Source organism: Oncorhynchus masou, unplaced genomic scaffold (genome assembly GCF_036934945.1).
Source record: "Oncorhynchus masou masou isolate Uvic2021 unplaced genomic scaffold, UVic_Omas_1.1 unplaced_scaffold_686, whole genome shotgun sequence".
Classification (NCBI taxonomy): Eukaryota; Metazoa; Chordata; class Actinopteri; order Salmoniformes; family Salmonidae; genus Oncorhynchus; species Oncorhynchus masou.
Window position 1 is genome coordinate 299,410 of NW_027013311.1, and position 13,709 is coordinate 313,118.

General features: G+C 46.6%; 1 protein-coding gene across 1 annotated transcript in view; it reads right to left on the bottom strand.

Moving 5' to 3' along the window:
* Positions 1-2,847: 2,847 nt before the first annotated feature.
* LOC135536937 (SH3 domain-containing protein 19-like) overlaps positions 2,848-13,709 on the bottom strand; it is a 55,655-nt gene continuing 44,793 nt past the window's right edge. The window contains 6 exon segments of the mRNA XM_064963160.1: positions 2,848-5,481; positions 8,535-8,626; positions 9,227-9,409; positions 11,186-11,412; positions 12,203-12,261; positions 12,347-12,571. Coding sequence (XP_064819232.1) covers positions 5,359-5,481; positions 8,535-8,626; positions 9,227-9,409; positions 11,186-11,412; positions 12,203-12,261; positions 12,347-12,571 — 909 coding nt within the window. The 3' untranslated portion in view covers positions 2,848-5,358.

Below are 13,709 nucleotides of genomic sequence, written 5' to 3' on the forward strand. Positions count from 1 at the left end.
GAGGACGGTTTGGTGTCAATATGGAGGGTGGTTTGGTGTCAATATGGAGGGTGGTTTGGTGTCAATATGGAGGGTGGTTTGGTGTCAATGTGGAGGACGGTTTGGTGTCAATGTGGAGGACGGTTTGGTGTCAATGTGGAGGGTGGTTTGGTGTCAATGTGGAGGACGGTTTGGTGTCAATGTGGAGGACGGTTTGGTGTCAATGTGGAGGGTGGTTTGGTGTCAATATGGAGGGTGGTTTGGTGTCAATATGGAGGGTGGTTTGGTGTCAATGTGGAGGGTGGTTTGGTGTCAATATGGAGGGTGGTTTGGTGTCAATGTGGAGGACGGTTTGGTGTCAATATGGAGGATGGTTTGGTGTCAATATGGAGGGTGGTTTGGTGTCAATATGGAGGGTGGTTTGGTGTCAATGTGGAGGGTGGTTTGGTGTCAATATGGAGGGTGGTTTGGTGTCAATATGGAGGGTGGTTTGGTGTCAATGTGGAGGACGGTTTGGTGTCAATATGGAGGGTGGTTTGGTGTCAATATGGAGGGTGGTTTGGTGTCAATGTGGAGGGTGGTTTGGTGTCAATATGGAGGGTGGTTTGGTGTCAATGTGGAGGACGGTTTGGTGTCAATGTGGAGGACGGTTTGGTGTCAATGTGGAGGGTGGTTTGGTGTCAATATGGAGGGTGGTTTGGTGTCAATATGGAGGGTGGTTTGGTGTCAATGTGGAGGACGGTTTGGTGTCAATATGGAGGGTGGTTTGGTGTCAATGTGGAGGGTGGTTTGGTGTCAATGTGGAGGGTGGTTTGGTGTCAATATGGAGGGTGGTTTGGTGTCAATGTGGAGGGTGGTTTGGTGTCAATGTGGAGGGTGGTTTGGTGTCAATGTGGAGGACGGTTTGGTGTCAATATGGAGGGTGGTTTGGTGTCAATATGGAGGGTGGTTTGGTGTCAATATGGAGGGTGGTTTGGTGTCAATGTGGAGGGTGGTTTGGTGTCAATATGGAGGGTGGTTTGGTGTCAATATGGAGGGTGGTTTGGTGTCAATGTGGAGGGTGGTTTGGTGTCAATATGGAGGGTGGTTTGGTGTCAATGTGGAGGACGGTTTGGTGTCAATATGGAGGGTGGTTTGGTGTCAATATGGAGGGTGGTTTGGTGTCAATATGGAGGGTGGTTTGGTGTCAATGTGGAGGACGGTTTGGTGTCAATATGGAGGGTGGTTTGGTGTCAATATGGAGGGTGGTTTGGTGTCAATATGGAGGGTGGTTTGGTGTCAATATGGAGGGTGGTTTGTTATCAATGTGGAGGGTGGTTTGGTGTCAATGTGGAGGACGGTTTGGTGTCAATATGGAGGGTGGTTTGGTGTCAATATGGAGGGTGGTTTGTTATCAATATGGAGGGTGGTTTGGTGTCAATGTGGAGGACGGTTTGGTGTCAATGTGGAGGGTGGTTTGGTGTCAATATGGAGGGTGGTTTGGTGTCAATATGGAGGGTGGTTTGGTGTCAATATGGAGGGTGGTTTGTTATCAATATGGAGGGTGGTTTGGTGACAATATGGAGGGTGGTTTGGTGTCAATATGGAGGGTGGTTTGTTATCAATATGGAGGGTGGTTTGGTGTCAATGTGGAGGACGGTTTGGTGTCAATGTGGAGGGTGGTTTGGTGTCAATATGGAGGGTGGTTTGGTGTCAATATGGAGGGTGGTTTGGTGTCAATATGGAGGGTGGTTTGTTATCAATATGGAGGGTGGTTTGGTGACAATGTGGAGGGTGGTTTGGTGTCAATGTGGAGGGTGGTTTGGTGTCAATATGGAGGGTGGTTTGGTGTCAATATGGAGGGTGGTTTGGTGTCAATATGGAGGGTGCTTTGGTGTCAATGTGGAGGGTGGTTTGGTGTCAATATGGAGGGTGGTTTGGTGTCAATATGGAGGGTGGTTTGGTGTCAATATGGAGGGTGGTTTGTTATCAATATGGAGGGTGGTTTGATGTCAATGTGGAGGGTGGTTTGGTGTCAATGTGGAGGGTGGTTTGGTATCAATATGGAGGGTAGTTTGGTGTCAATATGGATGGTGTCAATATGGAGGGTGGTTTGGTGTTAATATGGAGGGTGGTTTGGTGTCAATATAGAGGGTGGTTTGGTGTCAATATAGAGGGTGGTTTGGTGTCAATATGGAGGGTGTTTGGTGTCAATATGGAGGGTGGTTTGGTGTCAATATGGAGGGTGGTTTGGTGTCAATATGGAGGGTAGTTTGGTGTCAATATGGAGGGTGGTTTGGTGTCAATATGGAGGGTGGTTTGGTGTCAATATGGAGGGTAGTTTGGTGTCAATATGGAGGGTAGTTTGCCAAACTGTTTTCTATCTATTCCTTATCATACTGAGATGTAAACAGAATGCTCATCAACCACATCAGTACTACAACACATACTCATTCATTCGCATAACAAACACTCTCTCTCTCAGTCCCTGTACCTCACACACCCACACAGACCTGCTATATACACAGTGGACAAAACATTAGGAACACCTTCCTCACATTCAATTGCACCCCCCTCTTGCCCTCAGAACGGCCTCAATTCTTCAGGACATGGACTCTACAAAAAAGTGTGGAAAGCGTTCCACAGGGATGCTGGCCCATGTTGACTCCAATGCTTCCCACAGTTGTGTCAAGTCGGTTGGACCTCCTTTGCTTGGTGGACCATTCTTAATACAAACAGGAAACGGTTGAGCGTGAAAAATCCAGCAGCGTTGGAAGTTCTTGAAACAAACCGGTGCGCTTGGCACCTAACACCATACCCCGGTTCAAAGGCAATTCAATACTTTGTCTTGTCCGTTGAACCTTCTGAATGGCATCGATACACCGAGGCTCAAGAATCCTTCTTTAATCTGAATCTTACACTTGATTAAAGTGGATTTCGAATAGATAAAAACATCATAGGTTTTACCTGGATTCAGCAATGCTTTTTAAAAACTCAGTGTATATTCACACCCCTTGCCTTCTTCCACATGCTGTTCTGTTACAGACGGAATTTAAAATCGATTCAATTGAGATTTTGTCACTGGACTACACACCATACCCCATAATGTCAAAGTGGAAATATGTTTTATTTTTAGAGATGTTTACAAATGAATAAAAAATGAAAAGCTGAAATGTCTTGAGTCAATAAGTATTCAACTCCTTGTGTAACTCCTTGTTCGGCAAACCTAAAATAAGTTCAGGAGTAAAAATGTGCTTAACAAGTCACATAATGAGTTGCATGGACTCACTCTGTGTGCAATAATAGTGTTTAAAGTGATTTTTTAATGACTTCCTCATCTCTGTACCCCACACATACAATTATCTGTAAGATCCCTCAGTGGAGCAGTGAATTTCAAACACAGATTCAATCTCAATGACCAGGACAGAGGGAAAAGGACACCTGTACAGAATACAAATATTCCAAACCAAGGCACATGTGTCAAAGAAATTCACTTTTTGTTCTGAATACAAAGCATTATGTTTGGGGAAATTCAACACATCACTGAATAACACTATTCATATTTTGAAGCATGGTGGTGGCTGCATCATGTTATGGGTATGCTTGAAATCCTTTAGGACGAGGTAGTTTTTCAGGATAAAAAAGAAATGGAATTGAGCTAAGCACAGGCAAAATCCTAGAGGAAAACCTGGTTCAGTCTGCTTTCCACCAGACACTGGGAGATGAATTCACCTTTCAGCAGGTCAATAACCTAAAACATAAGGCCAAATCTACACGGTAGTTGCTCACCAGACGACATGGAATGTTCCTGAGTGGTCTAGTTACAGTTTTGATTGAATCCTGTTCTTGATATAGATTTTCAAATAAATTTGTCTAGCAATGATCAACAACCAATTTGACAGAGCTTGAAGAATTTAGAAAATTATAAATGGGCAAATGTTACACAATCCACGTGTGGAAAGCTCTTAGAGATTTACCCAGAAAGACTCACAGCTCTTAGAGACTTACCCAGAAAGACTCACAGCTCTTAGAGATTTACCCAGAAAGACTCACAGCTCTTAGAGATTTACCCAGAAAGACTCACAGCTCTTAGAGATTTACCCAGAAAGACTTACTGTCAATGGTGCTTCTACAAAGTATTGACTCAGGGGTGTATTTAAATTAGATATTGCATTTCATTTTTCAATAAATTTGCAAACATTTCGAAGAACATGTTTTCACTTTGTCATTATGGGTTATTGTGATGTCATTATGGGGTATTGTGATGTCATTATGGGGTATTGTGATGTCATTATGGGGTATTGTGTGTAGATCTGTGAGAAAAAAAACAACTATTTAATCCATGTTGAATTCAGGCTGTAAAACTAAATGTGGAATAAGTCAAGGGGTATGAATACTTTCTGAAGGCACATATTCAAAGATACACTACATGACCAAAAGTATGTGGACACCTGCTCGTCGAACATCTCATTCAAAAATCATGGGAATTAATATGGAGTTGGTCCCCCCTTTGCTGCTATAACAGCCTCCACTCTTCTGGGAAGGCTTTCCACTAGATGTTGGAACATTGCTGCTATAACAGCCTCCACTCTTCTGGGAAGGCTTTCCACTAGATGTTGGAACATTGCTGCTATAACAGCCTCCACTCTTCTGGGAAGGCTTTCCACTAGATGTTGGAACATTGCTAAGGGGACTTAAAATTCATACCAAAGGTGTTCGATGGGTTGAAGTCAGGGCTCTGTGAAGGCCAGTCAAGTTCTTCCACACTGATTTCAACAAACCATTTCTGTATGGAACTCGCTTTGTGCACAGGGGCATTGTCATACCGAAATAGGAAAGGTCCTTCCCCAAACTGTTGCCACAAACCTGGAAGCACAGAATCATCTAGAATGTCATTGTTTGCTGTAGCGTGAAGATTTCCCTTCACTGGAACTAAGGGGCCTGAACCATGAAAAACAGCCCCAGACCATTATTCCTCCTCCACCAAACTTTACAGTTGGCACTATTCATTAGGGCAGGTAGCGTTCTCCTGGCATCCACCAAACCCAGATTTGTCCGTCAGACTGCCAGATGGTGAAGCGCAATTCATCACTCCGGAGAACGCGTTTTCCTCTGCTCCAGAGTCCAATAAGAGGTGAGCTTCACACCACTTCACAATATCAACACTTACAGGTGACCGGGGCAGCTCTTGACGAAACTTGACGAACTGACTTGTCAAACAGGAGCTCTTCAGTACGGGCCATTCTACTGCCAATGTTTGTCTATGGAGATCACAAAGCGACGCGCTCGATTTTACACACCTGTCAGCAACGGGTGTGGCTGAAATAGCTGAATCCACTAATTTGAAGGGGTGTCCACATACTTATGACAATGTAGTTTATATATATAGATCACATAGTCCTATTTGCAGCTGTCAGGAAGCAGTGTCAGGTGGTTTTTGGGGACCAGGCCTCGTCTCCTTCCTGCATCCGCCAGATACCACTCCTCATCGACTGTCACCACCTCTGTTACTACCTCCCCTGCCTGGGAGAGAGCGGAGAGAGACAGGGAAATAGGGGGGGCAGCGGGAAAGACAGGGAAAGACAGGGAAAGAGAGACAGGGAAAGAAAGACAGGGAAAGAGAGACAGGGAAAGAGAGACAGGGAAAGAGAGACAGGGAAAGAGAGACAGGGAAAGAAAGACAGGGAAAGAAAGACAGGGAAAGAGAGACAGGGAAAGAAAGACAGGGAAAGAGAGACAGGGAAAGAGAGACAGGGAAAGAGAGACAGGGAGAAAGACAGGGAAAGAGAGACAGGGAAAGAAAGACAGGGAAAGAGAGACAGGGAAAGAGAGACAGGGAGAAAGACAGGGAAAGAAAGACAGGGAGAAAGACAGGGAAAGAGAGACAGGGAGAAAGACAGGGAAAGAGAGACAGGGAGAAAGACAGGGAAAGAGATACAGGGAGAAAGACAGAGAAAGAGAGACAGGGAGAAAGACAGGGAAAGAGAGACAGGGAGAAAGACAGGGAAAGAGAGACAGGGAGAAAGACAGGGAAAGAGAGAGAGGGAGAAAGACAGGGAAAGAGAGACAGGGAGAAAGACAGGGAAAGAGAGAGAGGGAGAAAGACAGGGAAAGAGATACAGGGAGAAAGACAGGGAAAGAGAGACAGGGAGAAAGACAGGGAAAGAGAGACAGGGAAAGAAAGACAGGGAAAGAGAGACAGGGAAAGAGAGACAGGGAAAGAAAGAAAGGGAAAGAGAGACAGGGAAAGAGAGACAGGGAAAGAAAGACAGGGAAAGAAAGACAGGGAAAGAGAGACAGGGAAAGAAAGACAGGGAAAGAGAGACAGGGAAAGAGAGACAGGGAAAGAAAGACAGGGAAAGAGAGACAGGGAAAGAGAGACAGGGAGAAAGACAGGGAAAGAGAGACAGGGAAAGAAAGACAGTGAAAGAGAGACAGGGAAAGAGAGACAGGGAGAAAGACAGGGAAAGAGAGACAGGGAAAGAGAGACAGGGAAAGAGAGACAGGGAGAAAGACAGGGAAAGAGAGACAGGGAGAAAGACAGGGAAAGAGAGACAGGGAGAAAGACAGGGAAAGAGAGAGAGGGAGAAAGACAGGGAAAGAGAGACAGGGAGAAAGACAGGGAAAGAGAGAGAGGGAGAAAGACAGGGAAAGAGATACAGGGAGAAAGACAGGGAAAGAGAGACAGGGAGAAAGACAGGGAAAGAGAGACAGGGAGAAAGACAGGGAAAGAGAGACAGGGAGAAAGACAGGGAAAGACAGAGAGCGGGAGAGACAGGGACAGAGAGACAGGGAAAGAGAGACAGGGAAAGAGATACAGGGAAAGAGAGACAGGGAGAAAAACAGGGAAATAGGGGGGGCAGCGGGAAAGACAGGGAAAGAGAGACAGGGAAAGAAAGACAGAGAAAGAGAGACAGGGAAAGAGAGACAGGGAAAGAAAGACAGGGAAAGAAAGACAGGGAAAGAGAGACAGGGAAAGAAAGACAGGGAAAGAGAGACAGGGAAAGAGAGACAGGGAAAGAAAGACAGGGAAAGAGAGACAGGGAAAGAGAGACAGGGAGAAAGACAGGGAAAGAGAGACAGGGAAAGAAAGACAGGGAAAGAGAGACAGGGAAAGAGAGACAGGGAGAAAGACAGGGAAAGAGAGACAGGGAGAAAGACAGGGAAAGAGAGACAGGGAGAAAGACAGGGAAAGAGAGACAGGGAGAAAGACAGGGAAAGAGAGACAGGGAGAAAGACAGAGAAAGAGAGACAGGGAGAAAGTCAGGGAAAGAGAGACAGGGAGAAAGACAGGGAAAGAGAGACAGGGAGAAAGACAGGGAAAGAGAGAGAGGGAGAAAGACAGGGAAAGAGAGACAGGGAGAAAGACAGGGAAAGAGAGAGAGGGAGAAAGACAGGGAAAGAGATACAGGGAGAAAGACAGGGAAAGAGAGACAGGGAGAAAGACAGGGAAAGAGAGACAGGGAGAAAGACAGGGAAAGAGAGACAGGGAGAAAGACAGGGAAAGACAGAGAGCGGGAGAGACAGGGACAGAGAGACAGGGAAAGAGAGACAGGGAAAGGGGGGTGGGTAAAGGGAGAGATCATTAGACTTTCTACTTCATCTGTGACAAAATAACACACACTCACAAAGTGCTGAGCAAGCCTACCTTCACCATACCTTCACCATACCTTCACCTACCTCACCATACCTTCATCTACCTCCACCATACCTTCACCTACCTCCACCATACCTTCACCTACCTCCACTATAAATTCATCTACCTCCACCATACCTTCATCATACCTCCACCATACCTTCATCATACCTCCACCATACCTTCATCATACATTCACCTACCTTCACCTACCTTCACCATACCTTCATCTACCTCCACCATACCTTCACCTACCTTCACCATACCTTCATCTACCTCCACCATACCTTCATCTACCTCCACCATACCTCCACCATACCTTCATCATACCTTCATCTACCTCCACCATACTTTCACCTACCTCCACCATACCTTCATCATACCTTCACCATACCTTCACCTACCTTCACCATACCTTCATCTACCTTCACCATACCTTCATCTACCTCCACCATACCTTCACCTACCTTCATCTACCTCCACCATACCTTCACCTACCTCCACTATAAATTAATCTACCTCCACCATACCTTCATCATACCTTCATCATACATTCACCTACCTTCACCTACCTTCACCATACCTGCATCTACCTCCACCATACCTGCATCTACCTCCACCATACCTTCATCATACCTTCACCTACCTCCACCATACCTTCATCATACATTCACCTACCTTCACCTACCTTCACCATACCTTCATCTACCTCCACCATACCTTCACCTACCTTCACCATACCTTCATCTACCTTCATCATACCTTCACCATACCTGCATCTACCTCCACCATACCTGCATCTACCTCCACCATACCTTCATCTACCTCCACCATAGCCTCATCTACCTCCACCATACCTTCACCTACCTCCACCATACCTTCATCTACCTCCACCATACCTTCACCTACCTCCACCATACCTGCATCTACCTTCACCTACCTTCAGTGAGAGCTCATCTTCTCTCTCTCCACTGAAATCAAACAGGACCTTGGCCACGCCCCTGGCCACAGGCTGGCCCGTCATTGGCTGAGCTTCAGAGAGGAGCAGAAAATATGGTTAGACCAAAGATGAAGAGACGGATCTCGGATCAGCTTCCCCTCCTCACCTTAACCATTAGTATGGGGGGGGGGAGCAAAACTGACCCCAGATCAGCATCTAGGCAACTTCCCCTCCTCCCAAACCTTAACTATTAGTATGGGGGGGGGAGCAAAACTGACCCCAGATCAGCATCTAGGGCAACTTCCCTCCTCCCAAACCTTAACCATTAGTATGGGGGGGGGAGCAAAACTGACCCCAGATCAGCATCTAGGGCAACTTCCCCTCCTCCCAAACCTTAACCATTAGTATGGGGGGGGGGGCAAAACTGACCCCAGATCAGCATCTAGGGCAACTTCCCTCCTCCCAAACCTTAACCATTAGTATGGGGGGAGGAGCAAAACTGACCCCAGATCAGCATCTAGGGCAACTTCCCTCCTCACCTTAACCATTAGTATGGGGGAGGAGAGCAAAACTGACCCCAGATCAGCATCTAGGGCAACTTCCCCTCCTCCCAAACCTTAACCATTAGTATGGGGAGCAAAACTGACCCCAGATCAGCATCTAGGGCAACTTCCCCCTACTCTGTGTGTTACCTGTGTTACAGGTGTGTGTGAAGGTAGTGGGGAACAGTCCCTCCCGTCCGTCCAGTGTTCCTCTGGTCCAGTCTGCGTCGACACGCTGCGTTACTCTGATCAGCGCCCCCTGCTGGAACCACAGATCCTCTGCAGTCTGACCTGGGAAGTCGTGGATTGCCACAACCCACTGGTCTGGAACGTCTGAGAGAGAACACACAGGTGGGTACGCACACATTTATAAATATTAACACACAAATCTTCAGCTTTACTGAAGGGTGTTCTGTTGTGGACGAACATTCTGCCAGGCCCTCTGCCAGGGAGAGAGGATCCGTTGCCAGGGAGAGAGGATCCGTTGCCAGGGAGAGAGGATCCGTTGCCAGGGAGAGAGGATCCGTTGCCAGGGAGAGAGGATCCGTTGCCAGGCAGAGAGGATCCGTTTCACATTTAACAATTAACTCTGCTCCTAATGAACCTGTCTATGTGGTCAACTATCTACTCTCAAAGACTCACAGGACAGAAAGACGAGGCTATAGGATAACTAGCCTCACAGGACAGAAAGACGAGGCTATAGGATAACTAGCCTCACAGGACAGAAAGACGAGGCTATAGGATAACTAGCCTAACAGGACAGAAAGACGAGGCTATAGGATAACTAGCCTCACAGGACAGAAAGACGAGGCTATAGGATAACCTGCCTAACAGGACAGAAAGACGAGGCTATAGGATAACTAGCCTCACAGGACAGAAAGACGAGGCTATAGGATAACTAGCCTAACAGGACAGAAAGACGAGGCTATAGGATAACTAGCCTCACAGGACAGAAAGACGAGGCTATAGGATAACTAGCCTCACAGGACAGAAAGACAAGGCTATAGGATAACTAGCCTCACAGGACAGAAAGACAAAGCTATAGGATCACCTGCCTCACAGGACAGAAAGACGAGGCTATAGGATAACTAGCCTCACAGGACAGAAAGACGAGGCTATAGGATAACTAGCCTCACAGGACAGAAAGACGAGGCTATAGGATAACCTGCCTCACAGGACAGAAAGACAAGGCTATAGGATCACCTGCCTAACAGGACAGAAAGACGAGGCTATAGGATAACTAGCCTCACAGGACAGAAAGATGAGGCTATAGGATAACTAGCCTCACAGGACAGAAAGACGAGGCTATAGGATCACCTGCCTAACAGGACAGAAAGACGAGGCTATAGGATAACTAGCCTCACATTACAGAAAGACGAGGCTATAGGATAACTAGCCTCACAGGACAGAAAGACGAGGCTATAGGATAACTAGCCTCACAGGACAGAAAGACGAGGCTATAGGATAACTAGCCTCACAGGACAGAAAGACGAGGCTATAGGATAACTAGCCTCACAGGACAGAAAGACGAGGCTATAGGATAACTAGCCTCACAGGACAGAAAGACGAGGCTATAGGATAACTAGCCTCACATTACAGAAAGACGAGGCTATAGGATAACTAGCCTCACAGGACAGAAAGACGAGGCTATAGGATAACTAGCCTCACAGGACAGAAAGACGAGGCTATAGGATAACCAGCCTCACAGGACAGAAAGACAAGGCTATAGGATAACTAGCCTAACAGGACAGAAAGACGAGGCTATAGGATAACTAGCCTCACAGGACAGAAAGATGAGGCTATAGGATAACTAGCCTCACATTACAGAAAGACGAGGCTATAGGATAACCTGCCTCACAGGACAGAAAGACGAGGCTATAGCATAACTAGCCTCACAGGACAGAAAGACAAGGCTATAGGATCACCACATACAGCTCCACTAGAATCCAGTTGGCCAAATCTTTCTAGGTCTATATGTTTGGCGTTTTTCAAGAAGGAAACAACTAAAATTGAAAGGAAAAGTCTAATCAAGGTCTGCACACACACACACACACACACACACACACACAATTATGGTTAAGTAATTGAAGGACTTTGGGTTTCGCTCACCTGAGGATTTAGTTGTCTCGACAATGGTCTGTAACCCTGGCGACGGGGGTGGTTCCTCCAGGATCTCGGTGAAGGCCAGGGGGAAGATTCCTATTCGCCCGTGGATCTGACCCCGCCCCCACTCCTGATCAATCACCTCCGTCAGAGCGATGACGTTACCCTCGGAGAAGGTCAGCTCGTCTTCCTCCTCACCCTCGTAGTCGAACCGCGCCACACACCTCGGACCGCTACACACACACACACACACACAGAGACGAGGGATAACAATTCACCACTGTGTCTGTCTGTCTGTCTGTTTGTGTGTGTGTCTGTCTGTGTATGTGTGTCTGTCTGTGTGTGTGTGTGTGTGTGTGTGTGTCTGTCTGTGTCTATGTGTGTGTGTGTGTGTGTCTATGTGTGTGTGTGTCTGTCTGTCTGTGTCTGTGTGTGTCTGTCTGTCTGTGTCTATGTGTGTGTGTGTGTGTGTGTGTGTGTCTGTCTGTCTGTGTCTATGTGTGTGTGTGTGTGTGTGTCTGTCTATGTGTGTGTGTCTGTCTGTCTGTGTCTGTGTGTGTCTGTCTGTCTGTCTGTGTGTGTCTGTCTGTCTGTGTCTATGTGTGTGTGTGTCTGTCTGTCTGTGTCTATGTGTGTGTGTGTCTGTCTGTCTGTGTCTATGTGTGTGTGTGTCTGTCTGTCTGTGTCTATGTGTGTGTGTGTGTCTGTCTGTCTGTGTCTATGTGTGTGTGTGTCTGTCTGTCTGTGTCTATGTGTCTGTCTATGTGTCTGTCTATGTGTCTGTCTGTCTGTCTGTCTGTCTGTCTGTCTGTCTGTCTGTCTGTCTGTCTGTCTGTCTGTCTGTCTGTCTGTGTATGTCTGTGTATGTCTGTGTGTGTGTGTCTGTCTGTCTGTGTCTATGTGTCTGTCTATGTGTCTGTCTATGTGTCTATGTGTCTGTCTGTCTGTCTGTCTGTCTGTCTGTGTGTGTGTGTGTGTGTGTATGTCTGTGTGTGTGTGTGTGTGTGTCTGTCTGTGTCTCACCTGACAGGTGCTGTAACCAGCTGGGTCTTCTCTACACTGGTCTGAGATGGGAGGATGGACTAAAGGAGGAAATGGAGAGACAATGCAAACTAGAAAGATGAAACAAAACAAATATTTTGCAAGGTTATATGTGGCGTATTTTACCGGAGGTTCTGATTGGCTCTTGTATTCAGGGGGAGGCTTCAATTGGCTCTTGTCATCCGAGGCGGGATCCGATTGGTTGTGTTGGTCGTTGGGAGGCCGTGATTGGTCAGACAGAGGGTTGATGACAGTCATGTGTGACCCTTGAACCCGACCTGACTCCTCCCCCAGGAGACAGTCATCGTGGGCGGAGTCTGTCTTCTCCAACAGAACCAGGACGTCCTGTTGCTGAGACACACCCAGTTCATTAAATGGAATAAAGGTCAATGAGCAAGGGTCTACCTAGGGTCTGGTAGGTGTAATCAGTGTTAGCATGTTAGCATGTTTGAAGGGTCTGGTAGGTATAATCAGTGTTAGCATGTTAGCATGTCTGAAGGGTCTGGTAGGTATAATCAGTGTTAGCATGTCTGAAGGGTCTGGTAGGTATAATCAGTGTTAGCATGTTAGCATGTCTGAAGGGTCTGGTAGGTATAATCAGTGTTAGCATGTCTGAAGGGTCTGGTAGGTATAATCAGTGTTAGCATGTTAGCATGTCTGAAGGGTCTGGTAGGTATAATCAGTGTTAGCATGTTAGCATGTCTGAAGGGTCTGGTAGGTATAATCGGTGTTAGCATGTTAGCATGTCTGAAGGGTCTGGTAGGTATAATCGGTGTTAGCATGTTAGCATGTCTGAAGGGTCTGGTAGGTATAATCAGTGTTAGCATGTCTGAAGGGTCTGGTAGGTATAATCAGTGTTAGCATGTTAGCATGTCTGAAGGGTCTGGTAGGTATAATCAGTGTTAGCATGTTAGCATGTCTGAAGGGTCTGGTAGGTATAATCAGTGTTAGCATGTCTGAAGGGTCTGGTAGGTATAATCGGTGTTAGCATGTTAGCATGTCTGAAGGGTCTGGTAGGTATAATCAATGTTAGCATGTTAGCATGTCTGAAGGGTCTGGTAGGTATAATCAGTGTTAGCATGTCTGAAGGGCCTGGTAGGTATAATCAGTGTTAGCATGTTAGCATGTCTGAAGGGTCTGGTAGGTGTAATCAGTGTTAGCATGTTAGCATGTCTGAAGGGTCTGGTAGGTATAATCAGTGTTAGCATGTTAGCATGTCTGAAGGGTCTGGTAGGTATAATCAGTGTTAGCATGTTAGCATGTTTGAAGGGTCTGGTAGGTATAATCAGTGTTAGCATGTCTGAAGGGTCTGGTAGGTGTAATCAGTGTTAGCATGTTAGCATGTCTGAAGGGTCTGGTAGGTGTAATCAGTGTTAGCATGTTAGCATGTCTGAAGGGTCTGGTAGGTATAATCAGTGTTAGCATGTCTGAAGGGTCTGGTAGGTATAATCAGTGTTAGCATGTTAGCATGTCTGAAGGGTCTGGTAGG